The sequence below is a fragment of the Heterodontus francisci genome, chromosome 3, assembly GCF_036365525.1.
Source record: "Heterodontus francisci isolate sHetFra1 chromosome 3, sHetFra1.hap1, whole genome shotgun sequence".
NCBI lineage: Eukaryota > Metazoa > Chordata > Chondrichthyes > Heterodontiformes > Heterodontidae > Heterodontus > Heterodontus francisci.
In genome coordinates this window covers 48,109,342-48,123,838 of record NC_090373.1, presented here as the reverse complement: position 1 = coordinate 48,123,838, position 14,497 = coordinate 48,109,342, and the positions used below count along the sequence as shown (strand labels likewise).

At 40.5% G+C, this 14,497-nt stretch overlaps 1 protein-coding gene across 8 annotated transcripts in view; it reads right to left on the bottom strand.

The window, feature by feature from the left end:
* acp1 (acid phosphatase 1) overlaps nucleotides 1–14,497 on the bottom strand; it is a 102,312-nt gene that overhangs the window by 77,864 nt on the left and 9,951 nt on the right. For 4 of the 8 annotated variants that reach the window (XR_010971012.1, XR_010971016.1, XM_068022070.1 and 1 more), the window contains exon 3: nucleotides 10,178–10,291. Coding sequence is in view for 6 of the 8 variants with exons in the window: in XM_068022070.1 (XP_067878171.1) it covers nucleotides 10,178–10,291 (114 nt within the window). In the remaining 2 variants the exon portion in view is untranslated. Of the gene's footprint in view, nucleotides 1–10,177; nucleotides 10,292–10,351; nucleotides 10,525–14,497 lie in introns of all 8 variants that reach the window. The other 4 variants (XM_068022079.1, XM_068022051.1, XM_068022054.1 and 1 more) reach the window with 3 other exon arrangements.

The following is a 14,497-nucleotide window of genomic DNA, read 5'->3' as shown; positions in this document are numbered from 1 at the left end:
ATCATTGTCCTCAATGCTCAGGAGACTGTTTAGAACCCTTTACACTCCCCGCCCTCACCTTCAGGAACAACCTTACCTGCAATCACCCTCCAAAAAGCATCAAGTGAAATCTAATTGTTTGGTGGAGACAGCTACCACCACATCTATGATGGACCACAGTGATACCTGGGTTTTACTGTACATCATTGCAGCCCACTAATTTCCACCTGTTGCATTTTTTAAAAGAAGAAAACAGCCCAGGCCACCAGAAATAAACTGCAACAGGTGGATCTCTAAACCTTTATCCTCTTACTCACTGAGGAGGAAATTTGCCAAATCTCAGAGGAAGATGGGAAAGTAGAGGGCAACTGTCAACTTCAGGATTGTGATAGCACTCGACTGCTGCTCTTGCTTATGTTTTTTTTTTATTTCCAAAATATACTTTATTCATAAAAATCTGTAAAAATTACATTGTCAAACAGTTTCAAACAGCACCAAAAAATACAAACATTGCAAGGGAGATCAGTTTCCTTCAATACAATCATGAGTTGCCTCACAACCCTTCCATTTCATTTGTCATGCCACTAACATTTTTACATTTTACAGCAAATGAAAATTTTTCCGATACAGTTCGAGGGGTTTCCCATGGATCCAGCCCCTCAGTTCAGCTTGGTGGGGGGACCTTACACTGTGGTCTTTCCCCATTGAGCCTTTGCTGCAGCTGCCCCAAGCTTTTGTGCATCCCTCAGCACGTAGTCCTGGACCTTGGAATGTGCCAGTCTGCAACATTCGGTCATGGACAACTTTTTGCGCTGGAAGACCAGCAAGTTTCGGGCAGACCAAAGGGCGTCTTTCACCGAATTAGCTTATGTACCCTTCATTACTTCACAATAGATTATACCTTGAAATTAGTATGTCACTGCTTCATCAGAAAGCTTTGCTCCCCGGCAACCCTTTCAATCATTATTCTTTATCTAGCTATATCAGACAAACAGAATCAGGCACCAGTGAAACTAGCTCTTCAAACACTCAAGATCATGTCCTGTAATGCATCCTCTTTAACATGGATCAGCCCAGAGACTCCTGGGGGCAGGGGTAATTTTAACTTTCCAGGATTGGTGGGGGGGGGGGGGGGGCGGTGGAGAAAGAGTGGGGTTGAGAGAGTAAAAAAAAAAACAGAAATCCAATCCCAATCCACCCACTTCTGGTTTTATTGGAGGCAGTAAACCTCCCTGTTATCAGGGCCATAGTTTCATTCACTGAATTTTAATTTGTGCTAGCTGATGATGATAGACCTATACATCATGTGATCATTTGCATTTCTGTAGAAGCATGTTGCTGAAATAATACAGTACATTAAAGTAGATTAACCACTTTGTCATATTACAAATTCACCGAAACATCACTGCCATCGTTGATGTTAATTTGGCTTCCACTGGCAGAAAGCCATAAACTTGAATTTTCAAATTTAGAAAGTGGCGCCTATTTAATCTATTAATAAACTGATCCTTAATTCATTTGTTTGTTCACATTGTTATCCCATTATAGGAGTGACTTTTCAAATTGCAATTGTCCCTTTTCTTGTCAATTCACCATCACACGTTCCTTAAGATGCTAAAATCATGACCATGTTCAGTAGGACCTGAGCTATCTTGTATAAACATTTCAAACAAAATATTACTGTCTCGCCTGTTGTAGTTATAATGCAATACAAGGATACCTGTGTACATAAGTTTTCAAAAATTCATTTTTGCAGATCTTATCTAATAATTTCTGACAGTGAATCTAGCTTAAAAAGGTACTTCAAGAATTTATGATTTAACTGTTAAATAGATATGGCTTCCAAATTTCAGGCATGTTAACAAATTTTAGGTAACATATCCAATACAATTTGCAAAAATATAAAAGGACTGTATCCACTTTTGAAGGTTTATATTTCCTGGAATAATGCAAATAGGCATCTTTTTCATCTTGTAATTTTTACTGATTATCACAGTTGGCCATTTGGAAAATACAAAACTTCTCATAAGTATAGTTTTGTGCTACAGGTAACAGCTCCACAGAATGCAGACACATCAGTGAATGGAAATGTTACATGCACACATTTTAAACTTAATCTAAATAAACATAAAAATCTTCCACCATCTGGTAAAGTTACAATGACTTAGAAGAAAATGCTGATCATGACCAATGCAGGTGTGCATAGTGATTTTGGAGTTCCATTTGTATTGTCATGCAGACCCCCCACCTGCCAAGAATGAGGCATATTAATTTTGTCATATGAACATTGATTTTAAACTGTCACCAGAGCAAGGAAATGACTTGTTAAACAAATCAGCCGTGGCTGGAAAGAAACATTTGCATTCTAACAGACAGTGCTTGGAGGACAAAGGGGCTATTCACTGCTCCAATTTAACCCACAATGGACTTTGAGCACTAGGTATTGTGCATAAGACAAGAAAATCCACAAACAGACACGGTCAGATCAGCTAGTCACATGACTAACCTGTTTGGCAATCGAGGTTGTTCTGAACTGTACAAAGAGTTTGAACTGAGGAAAGACTGTTTGCTCCTGGAGTGAGGAGACTTCTCCTGTCTGCTCCAATCTTTTTCTCACAAGCCTCTGGACCCACTGAAGACACATGAACTTCAAAAGAGAAAAGTCTCCTACATCAAACAAGGTTTAAGAATAATACTGGGCCCCAACGAAAAGCAAGACCTACCTACAATCAAGGATTTTACAGTGAGTTCGAAGAACAATAACCAAAACCATCTTCAGGCGGCACAGTGGTTAGCACCGCAGCCTCACAGCTCCAGCGACCCGGGTGCGGGTCCGGGTACTGCCTGTGTGGAGTTTGCAAGTTCTCCCTGTGACTGTGTGGGTTTCTGCCGGGTGCTCCGGTTTCTTCCCACAGCCAAAGACTTGCAGGTTGATCGGTAAATTGGCCATTGTAAATTGTTCCTAGTGTAGGTAGGTGGTAGGAGAATTGAGGAAAGATGGGGATGTGGTAGGGAATATGGGATTAATGTAGGATTTAGTAAAAATGGGTGGTTGATGGTCGGCACAGACTCGGTGGGCCGAAGGGCCTGTTTCAGTGCTGTATGACTCTATTGCCTCAAACTTTTCCACTTTATTTCTTTTGCTCTTTTCTGTCTCACATCTGCATGCTAGCTTGGATGGGTTGCGTATCTGTAGGCGTGGACCGAATTAGAGTTTAAGTTTAATAAAGTTCAACTTTCTTTCTTTAAACCTAAGAAAACCTGTTTGGCTAGTTTCTTTGCCTTATAATTGCAAGTTAGTGAACAAGGATTCACACAGGGGAGATAAAAAAAAACGGTGTGTTAAAAATAAAACCCTATTACGGTAAGACCAGGTGAAGGCCGAGAGGGAACCCTAGACCCCTTTCTCACCTGGCCATAATAGCATTTGTTCAGGAAATAAACTACAGAATAGAATAGGTGTGTTGTTATTCACCAAACTAACTTGTCAAATTGCTGGTCACAACAAAGGTTTCAGATTAGATTAACTTTAAGGAATACTCAACTGACAGGCACTAAATAATTCTACTGTTTCATGTCATCAACACGTCAAGGGTTTACATTAATCCTGTCTAAATGGCACAGAAAAATAGAAAAAGGTACAAATGAATAACTCTCAGTATGAAGAAATATAGCAGTAGACTGCTACGTAAACCAAGATAATATGAATGCAATAAATTACACAAGTTTGCATCAATAAAATTACCAAATGCTGATGATAAAACCTGTTCTTTTTGATGCATTCATGATTATATCCCTCGCCTAGTTTTGGATGACATTTTGATTTCAGTGAAACTACACAGTAAAAAAAAAATTGAACATTACTGAGAGTTAGAGAAAGCTGCATACTAACTTCTAGAAATTAAGTTTGAAGGTATGAAAAACTGATGGTATTAAAAGTTCCTCTGGTGTTCAAGAATTCTTTTTGGAAAAAATAATAAGGTTTAGGCAGACTTAGTCCAATTCATTATCCACTGGATTCTGCAGTTTCAAAAACAATACCAATTAGGATCAGATTTATCAAATTGTTAGGTATTACCTAGATGGTAACTGTAACTGACCCCCCCAAAAGAATTGTGCAAGGCACCTCAAGACATTTCAACAATATAAAGCACTACATTAATACAAACATTTCTCTCAAGTTTGAACAGTTTAATTCCCAGAGCCACAAGGGAATTAAAATTCAGACTACAACAGCGTCACACAAATGTTTAAGAACACACGAACCGCTGGACTAAAAAAGACTAAGATCCATCTAGTTCATCTATTACCCTGCCAGTCGCAAGATACAATAATAATGCAGTTGTTGACTAATCAAAGTAATCAATATCTATCCACTGGTCTACAACACAGACCCAAAAATGACACATGGAAAACCCCAGCAGTGAAGCACTTTGGGAACCATAGGTCCAAAGTCACTTTTCCTTCCGAGCATGCTACAGTTAACCATGTCATGTTTGAATTACAATTATTGGGTAGAATAGGATCTGTGATAGGTTCATGCAGCCAGTGGCCACATAGACGATAAACACTCATTCCCTAGTAGCCATCCAATTATTTGGCAATGAAATGTTTAAAAGCACTTAATGAAGATTTCCCAAGTTTCTACAGGAGCAGCATGTTAACTCGTCCTTCTAAATGAAGCATAAGTTGATGCTGCAATCATGCTAAGTATCAACACAAAGTCCAACACTTAAGGGGAAACAACCTCAAGTACAATTCAGAACTGTGTGAACAGCTCAATAGTGATAACTTACTCGAACTGTTGTTATTGACCTCCTAAAAAAACAATTTAAAAAAGAGATAAAGTGACCCGAGAACAGATATTTGCCTGCGATCATGGATGGGAACTGCTGTGGTCTGGTAGAATAGGAAAATAGAGAACAGTAATTAAAAAAAGGTAACCATTTTGATTACAGCATCACAAAGTGAATAAAGTTCAAAATGGTTATATCTCATCTTAGCTCATCCAATCAAAAAGAAAACCCTATCAGGTAATCCAACAGAATAGAGCAATTGAGAACAAAAAAAAAAGTACTGCAGGTGCTTGAAAACTAAATACAAACACTGGAAATACACAGATCATTGGCATCTGGAGAGAAAGTGCACGTGAGAGAGAGGGGACTTGCTGGGTCCTTGATGGCGCTTATCTACTGTTTAAAAAGTAAGGAAGAAATCACAAATGAAACAGAGTATGCAAAGACAAGGAACAATCAATCAATGGGCCTGTTTTCATTAGAACAGAGTAGATTATGGGATAAAATAGTGTCATGATCCTGTCTTTTTTTTTTCCTCCATGAAATATGTGGTGTGCCTTGAAGGCTGGAAAATGAGCCATACTGCTTTAAGGCAGCAAGCTCTAAAGACTGAGTCAAAGGGTGCATTCTTGTTGCCTTGGATACAGCCACTCGGACTGAGCATCCAAAGATACATTTGTTACAATTCAATTTTGAACTGGCTTCTAGTGCAAACAGTCTGTTCTAACAGGAGAAAGAGAGACAGCTGTGTGTTAGCAGCTGAAAAGGAGAAACAGACCATTTAAACTGAAGAGAATTTAGTCTGTTTATTTATTATCTCTCAAAATTCTAAAAAAGTCAAGCCAAAACAGAGATCTCTGATAATTTAAACTGAAGAAAGGGAGGTTAGACTGTGATAATCTTATCCCTCAAAAATTCTAAAGCCAAATTGATTCATTTAAAAAGTGTTTGCAAGTTTTTAATTGTGGAAATTCATCGCTGGAGAAGGAAAGCATCACTTACTGCTGGAATCAGACTACCGTCTGTTCTACTGTTGAAGACCCTTTATTTCCTCCCCATTGGACGGCTGTAAGGACTTCAAGCAACCTTGGACTTTTGCACTTCCGGCAGCAGTGCAAATTTGCAAGGACTCTAATTTTTTTCTATTTTAAATGTTGTTTATATCTTAGTGGTATTTAAAGAATTTAGTTTTTCTAATTAAACAGTTAATTTGTTGATTTAAAGACGGCTGGTTTGGTTAGCCTCATTCGGGGGTTAATAGCTGGCACAATTTGGCTGGGTCTTTCTTTAATTTGGAAAGTTTAAAATTATGTTAGGCAACCTGTGGAGGGACGGGATTAAATTAACAGTGTGCGTTTCTCCCACTACAATCAGAATCGTATATTTTGATTGGGGGCTTTGACTGGAGCAGTCGGTCGTAACATAAACAGGTTTTTTCCAGTGATTGAGGAGTTTGGAACATGGCTTCTTGGGACAAGATGCAAGATTAATTGTAAGATTTTTTATTTTTATGCAGAGGACAGTGAGGCTCGGGAATGCACTACTGCATTTAACAATTGAAGCAAAGAAACTGTGCCAACATTTAAGATTAGGTTAGATAAGTGTTTGAAATAATGAAAAAAGGAATGTGGGAGCGGAACAGGGACACTGGGTCCAGACCACTGCATGTGTGGAAAATAAACAAACATGGACTGGTTGAGCCGAAAAGACTAGTTTCATATTGTTCATTTCTAAAGGAAATTCTAAAGGACTAGTGTGAACAAGACTACTAGCTTGCATTTGTAGAGCACCTTGTCAAGTCTTTCAAACTACCCAAAATACTTGACATTCAACAGTTACTTGAAATGCAGTTACTGTTATTTTGGGAAAGCCCTGATAAAAAATTTAAAATGCACAGACCCATTAAACAACTTGGATATTGAAGGTACTGATTAATTAATGTGGAAAGTTCATAAAAACATGAGTTTGCATTACACTAGCTTATTTTTCTTTCACCAAGTCTGTCAAAAATTATAAATATTTCAATATATATATTTATATTGTAACGACCAGGTGAGAAAGGGGTCCCTTTCAGCCTTCACTGGGTCTTACTGTAACAGGATTTAATTTTTAAATACACTGTCTTGAGCTTCCCCCTTGATGAATCCTTGTTCACCACTTTCCAATTAGAAGATAAAGAAATGAGCACAACAGGCTTTATTAGGTGTAAAGAACTGAAATTTATTAAAACTTAAATTCTAATTCGGTTGACGCCTGCGGATACAAAACGCATCCACGCTAGCATGCATACTCAATACGCACATGCAAATAGAGATAGAAAAGAGAAGATAAAGTGGATAGGTTTGTGGCAATATCTGAAGAGTTTGTTACCGTTCAAGCTCACTGTAGATTCCTAGCTTGTAGGTAATTCTTGCTTTTCGTTGGGGCCAGTATTCTTCTTAAACCTTGCTCACTGTAGAAGACATTTCTCTCTTGGGTTCATGTGTCTTCAATGGATTCCGAAGCTGGTGAGAAAGAGATGGGAGCGACAGGAGAGAGATGTTCTTCTTCCAGGAGCAAAACTGCCTTCTGCCAGTTCAAAAACTCTCTAAAATTTAAAACTCCCCCAAGTTGGCCAGCAGGTGGTCACGTGACCAACTGGTTTGACCAGTTCTCTTGTGTATTGTATGGCAGCAGGGGACAGTTCCTTTGTTTTCAACACTGTATGCTAACATGCAAAACATTTCTTTCTGGCTGTGAGGGGATGGGGGAGCCTGGCAATTCTTTGTAACCAGCCTTCTCTTCTTCCCAGCAATAATTTGAAGTTTAATGCCCATGTGGCAAAATTAATGTGCCTCATTCTTGGCAGGTGGGGGCCTGCATGACAATATAAGTAAAAAAAAAAAGACTTGCATTTATATAGCTCTTCTCACAACAACTGGATGTCTCAAAGCTCTTTACAGCCAATGAGGTACTTTTGAAGCATAGACTCTGTTGTAATGTAGGAAATGCTGTAGCCAATTTCGGGCACAGCAACGTGATAATGGCCAGATAATCTGTTTTTGCGATGTTGATGGAGGGATAAATATTGGCTACAACACCAGGGATAACTCCCTTGCTCTTCGTCGAAATAGCGTCATGCGATCTTTTACATCCACCAGAGCAGGCAGATGAGGCCTCGTTTTAACGTCTCATCCAAAAGACTGCACCTCCGACAGTGCAGTACACCCTCAGTACTGCACTATAGTATCAGCTTTGATTTTTGTGTGCAAGTCCTGGTGGTCAAGTCAAGGAATAGAATTCAAAAACTTATATGGAACCTAGGTAAGACCACACCTGAGAATACTGTGTACAGTTCGGATATCCATATTACAAAATAACAATATAGAAGCACTAGTGTAAATGCAGAAAAGATTAACAGGACAGAACGGAGAGGATACAACTATCAAGAAAGACTGGACAGGCTATTTATCAAGGAAAAAAGACAAAGGTGACCTGATAGATGTCGTTTAAATTATGAAGCAGCTCAATAGGGTAGATGGAGAGAAGATTTTTCACTTGTGGGGGAGTCAAAAAATGGGGACCATAAATGTAAGATAGTCATTAATATATTGCTAAAACGTTCAGCAAAATATTTTTTACTTCAGATACTGGTGAGAATGTGGAACCCATTACCACACGGAGTGGTTGAGGCAGATAGCATGGATGCATTTAAGGGGAAGCTGGATAAAAAGACAAGGAAAGGAATAGAAGAATATGTTGATAAGTTTAGATAAAGTAAGGTGAGGGGAGGCTCATGTAGAGCATAAATCAGTTGAAAATGGCCTGTTTCTTTTCTGCAAGTACTATGTAATTCTATTTAATCATCATGTGATGTTGTTTGAATAACCTATCGACCAGGGCATCACAGCCAAACCCACTCTGAACCTCATTGCATGCCCACATACACTTCCAGCTGGGGATGTTGCATAGTGATCAGGAACAGGACCCTTGCTGATTTTCTGCTCCCTAACAGAGATAACGATGCAATTGTAGTGTTCCAACTGCTGCATAGGCAGAGATCAGATAACTCAGCACACACCGGAAATTGAACCCAGGATATTCCTGGTCTATACGAATTAGTGCTATACTAGAGAATGCCTTTGATTGCGAAACAATGAGGCGTTTGGAGGTTGTTTCTTCAAATAAGTATAACAATTAGAGTTAACTCCATCCCAGTCTCTCGCCGAATTAACCATTTTTTTATGACAGAGTTGAGTCAGTAGAGATTAGATTAGATTAGAGATACAGCACTGAAACAGGCCCTTCGGCCCACCGAGTCTGTGCCGACCATCAACCACCCATTTATACTAATCCTACACTAATCCCATATTCCTACCAAACATCCCAATCTGTCCCTATATTTCCCTACCACCTACCTATACTAGTGACAATTTATAATGGCCAATTTACCTATCAACCTGCAAGTATTTTGGCTTGTGGGAGGAAACCGGAGCACCCGGAGAAAACCCACGCAGACACAGGGAGAACTTGCAAACTCCACACAGGCAGTGCCCAGAATCGACCCGGGTCCCTGGAGCTGTAAGGCTGCAGTGCTAACCACTGCGCCGCCCTTGAGACTTGAAATCTAGGCTTCTTGGAAAGGGTCATGAGTGGGACAGAACTTCCAACTGACTCATGATAATACCTGACCCCATTCCAATCTGAGGGCATTGGCATATTGCAGCGGGATGCCCATGCCATTTTCAGTGCAATTGGGGTCACCAACCTCTGAGGCAGGGGGAACGATTTAGCTGTGGCACCTTGCAGTGTAAGAAAGTAAGAGTTGTACTTTCAGAACATTTTTCACAATCTCAGGATGTCCCACAGCACTTTCCAACCAATCAAGTATTTTTGAAGTGTAGTCACTGTTGTAATGTAGAAAGTGTTACAGCCAATTTGCATTCAGCAAGCTCCTAAAAAAGCAAGACGATGAGCAGAAAATCTGTTTCTGCAATGCCAGTTGAGGGATAAAAATGGTAAGGACACCAGAGATAAGTCCCTTGCTCTTTTTTGAAGTAGTGCCAGGGAATCTTCTACACCCACCTGAGAAAGCAGAAGGGGCCTCTGTTTAACATTCCTTCAAAAAGATAATACCTCTAACAGTTGCAGCACTCCCTCAGTACTGGGAGTGTCTGCCCATACCTTTGTACTCAAGTCTTTGGACCTTCTGTCTCAGAGACCAGAGTGCTATTTATTGAGTCATGGCTGACACCGTAATCCAAAATCGACCGGCATTATGCAATACTAATTTTTTCAGCACATTTAACAATTATCTAAAGACTAATGTGCACTAGAAATGGCGTGTGGTATCCAATGTTACTATTGACATTAATTAATCTAGAACATGTTTTTGAAAAGTTAAAAAAGGCTGGTTGGTCTACCTGTCTTGCCTTATGTGCTGTCTCAGTGCCATGATGTCTTAAACAGCTTAGTGCCCTTGAGTCTGGGGAGTTCCCAACATTGAAGTCAATTACACCAGCACTGTCTATCATCCACTGCAATAAGAAAGAAAATTGACAGCCCAAATAAAACAAATAGCAATTGGGATACAGTACCTGCCTGGCAATATGATTCGTGGAAATGCCATGTTTCATCAGACACCTCTGGCCCCGTTCGTCAGCAGGATTCCCTATTTCATACGTTGATGTTGCTGCACTGTCTATTTTCCACTGGAAGAAATACAAGTGCCATGCTGTTTGTTTCCCCATGCAGTCAGTAGAAGTTTACGCTATCAATTATATGAATGCCACATTGTTAAGATTTTAGAAGTGGTATTAACTCCCAACTTCACTAGAACCAAACTTCAATACAACTATTACACTGAAGCTGGATGAAAGTCCGAATCACACAATTTTCCTTTGAATGCTGAGGTTGCCAGAATAGCACCAATATATTGCACTTGCTCTTAAAATCATTTGAAATGCAATAAGAATATTGCAAACTTTGTTCATACAGGCTTGTGGCATGTATTCCTCCCTTCAAAAAAAAACTGAACAGTGATTTGGTGCTGTCCCAACATTAATAGAACACACATCTAGATCAGGATGCCAAAGCATGTTTTTAAGAAGCACAAAGCACATTTTGCAGCTTTTAAAATACATAGTTTCCAGCTTGAGAAACACAAAATACTGAGCAAAAATGTATTTGGACTACTTTCTGTAAAATATAAATGAGGCAAGGCAAGGAAACACTTTGTAGTGTTCCCTCAATATAAACCACTGGCAAAAAAGTACAGCAAGGTACAAGATGCAACGTAAAATAGTTAATTGGCAACTGGCGAGTGAAAGACAAAAAAAAAAAGAGAGCTTTACAAGACATTGTTAAATTCTTTTCAATAGTAACACCAAGGATAGACAAGAGCAATGCAGTGGCCATTATTATATGTGAACTTTGAGAAGGTATTCAATAAGGGGCCACGTAAGAGACACATGATTTATTTGATTCGCTGTTGGGACGTAAGCATGGCTGACAAGGCCAGCATTTAGTGCGTATGCTAGCTGCTCTTGAGCAGGTGGTGGTGAGCCACCTTCCGAATCGCTGCAGTCCATGTAGTGTAGCTAGACCCACAGTGCTGTTCGGGAACAAGTTCCAGGATTTTGACCCGACGACAGTGAAGGAACAGCAATATAGTTTCAAGTCAGGATGCTGTGTGGCTTAGAGGAGAACTTGGAAGTGCTGGCATTCCCATGCATCTGCTGGCCTTATTTTTCTAAATGGTAGAGGATATGGGTTTGGAAGATGCTGCCAAAGGAGCCTTGGCAAGTTGCAGCAGTGCATCTTATAGATGGTACACACTGCTGCCACTGTGCGCCGGTGATGGAGGGAGTGAATGTTAAAAGTGGTGAATGGGGTGATCAAGTGAGCTGCTTTGTCTTGGATAGTGTTGAGGTTTTTAAGTGCTGTTGGAGCTGCACTCATCCAGGTAAGTGGAGCGTATTCCATCACACCCCTGACTTATGTTTAAATGGACAGGCTTTAGGGGGTCAGGAGATTAGTTACCCGTCACAGAATTTCTAGCCTCTGACCTGCTCTTGTAGCTTGCCACAGAGTTATATGGCTGGTCCAGTTAAGTTTCTGGTCAATGGTAATCCCCAGGATGGTTATGGTGGGGGATTCAGCGATGGTAATGTTGTTGAATGTCAAGGGGAGATGGTGAGATTCTCCATTGTTGGAGATGGTCATTGCCTGCCGCTTATCAGCCCAAGCCAGAGTGTTGTCCAGGTCTTTCTACATGTGTGCACCGACTGCTTCAGTACCTGAGGAATTGTGAATGGTACTGTGCAATCATCAGCAAACATCCCCACTTCTGATCTTATATTGGAGGGAAGGTCATGATGAAGCAGCTGAGGATGGTTGGGCCCAGGACACTGCTCTGAGTAACTCATGCAGTTATGTCCAGGGGATAAGATGATTGGCTTCAAACAACCACAGCAGTAATAATCTTCATTTGTACCAAGTAAGACTCCAACCAATGGAGAGTTTTTCCTCCAATACCCATTGAGCGAGGCCTGGACAATGTCTGTCAGCCAAGAGCGACATCTCAATGCATTCCATCTTCACTGTCTCCAGAGAATCCTTGGCATCAGGTGGCAGGACCGTATCTCCAACGCAGAAGTCCTCGAGGCGGCCAACATCCCCAACACGTACACCCTACTGAGCCAGCGGCGCTTGAGATGGCCTGGCCATGTGAGCCGCATGGAAGATGGCAGGATTCCCAAGGTCGCATTGTACAGGGAACTCGTCACTGGTATCTGACCCATCAGCCATCGTGTCTCCGCTTTAAAGATGTTTGCAAACGCGACATGAAGTCTTGGACACTGACCACAAGTCATGGGAGCCAGTTGCCAGCGATCGCCAGAGCTGGTGGACAGCTATAAAGGCGGGACTGAAGGAAGGCAAGTCGAAGAGACTCAGCAGTTGGCAGGAAAAGAGAGACAGCAGTGTAAGGAAAGAGCCAACTGTGCAACAACCCCAACAACCAACTTTACCTGCAGCACCTGTGGAAGAGTCCGTCACTCTAGAATTGGCCTTTATAGCCACTCCAGGCGCTGCTCCACAAACCACTGATCACCTCTAGGCGCTTACCCATTGTCTCTCGAGGCAAGGAGGCCAAAAAGAAAAAGGAAAGGACCCACTGACTTAAATTTTGTTAGAGCTTTTTGATGCCACACTTGGTCAAATGCTGCCTTGATGTCAAGGGAAGTCACTCTTGCCTCACCTCTGGAATTCAGCTTTGCCCATATTTGGAATAAGGCTATATAATGAGGTCTGCAACCAACTGGTCCTAGCAGAACCCAGAATAAAGATGGGTAGAATATTGAGTCAAGGCATAGGTAACAGAATGGATTAAAAACAGAAACATTGATATAAAGCTAAGTTTCCTGAGATAATGGAAATTCGAAGGTCCTGCAGGGATCTGTGGTCTTACTGCTACTTATCATCGACGTAAATGATTTAGTCTCAGGAATTGGAGGGGTGGTGTCAAAACATTATAGACGACACAAATTTGGCGGGGGTGGGGAAAGAGGAGTGTTGGCAGCTAACTAGCTATGAAATTAAATTTTGTATACTGAAGTGTGAGATGATCCATTTTGGTAGGAGGCCACTTATTCCTTGAAAAGAACGAACCAAAATGGGGTAGAAGAGCAAAGGGCCATCAGAATACAGATACATAAATAGTTAAAAGTAGTGACTCAAGTTTGATATGGGCATTAAGAATGCAGCCAAATTACTGGTATTCCTAAAGGAATAGAATATAAACACAGAGAGGTAACCTTAAATTTATACAGAACGTTGGTTAGACCACACAGCGTGCTGTGCACAGTTCTGATCTGTTTACTGCAAAAATATCAAAATCCTGGAGTAAGTGCAGAAAAAATTTCCAAGACTATTACCAGAAATGGAAGGATGAAACTATGCTGAACGATTGAGCAGCTTGGGCTCTTTTCTCTTGGAAAAAGACTAGGAGACCCAAGTAAAGTCTTTAAAATCAAAGGTGCTCAATCGGTAGATATGGATAAACTCTTTCCAATTGTGAATGAATCCAGAGCAAGTGGGCATAAATAGAAGACAGCTACCGATGATCAAGTAAATAATTTAGGAGAATTTCTTTGCAGAGAATGGCAAGGATGTGGAACTCACATTTAAGGAGATATTTCGTAACTCTCAAAGATAAATTCCACTAAGAAAGATGTACCATCCATGGCTAACTAAGGAAGTTAAGGATGGTATCAAATTGAAAGAAAAGGCGTACAATGCTGAGAAGATTAGTGGTAGGCCAAAAGATTGGTAACATTTCAGAAACCAGCAGAGGACCACCAAAAAAAATAAAAGAGGGAGAAATTAGAGTATAATAGCAAGAAATATGAAAACAAACAGTAAAAGCTTCTACAAATATATAAAAAGAGTAAGTTTTGGTCCCCAAGAGGATTAGACTAGGGAGTGAATAATGGGAAACAGGAAATAGCAGAGACCTTGAACAAGTATTTTGTATCTGCCTTCCTGGTAGAAGATACAAAAAGCCTCCCAAGAATAGTAGAAAATCAAGAGGCAAAAGAGAGGGAAGAACTTAAAACAATTACTATCACGAGAGAGAAAGCACTGGGAAAACTGAAGGCTGACAAGTCCCCTGGACCTGGATGGTCTACATCCTAGGGTCATAAAAAGCAGTGGCGATAGCAATAGTGGATGCATTGGTTGTA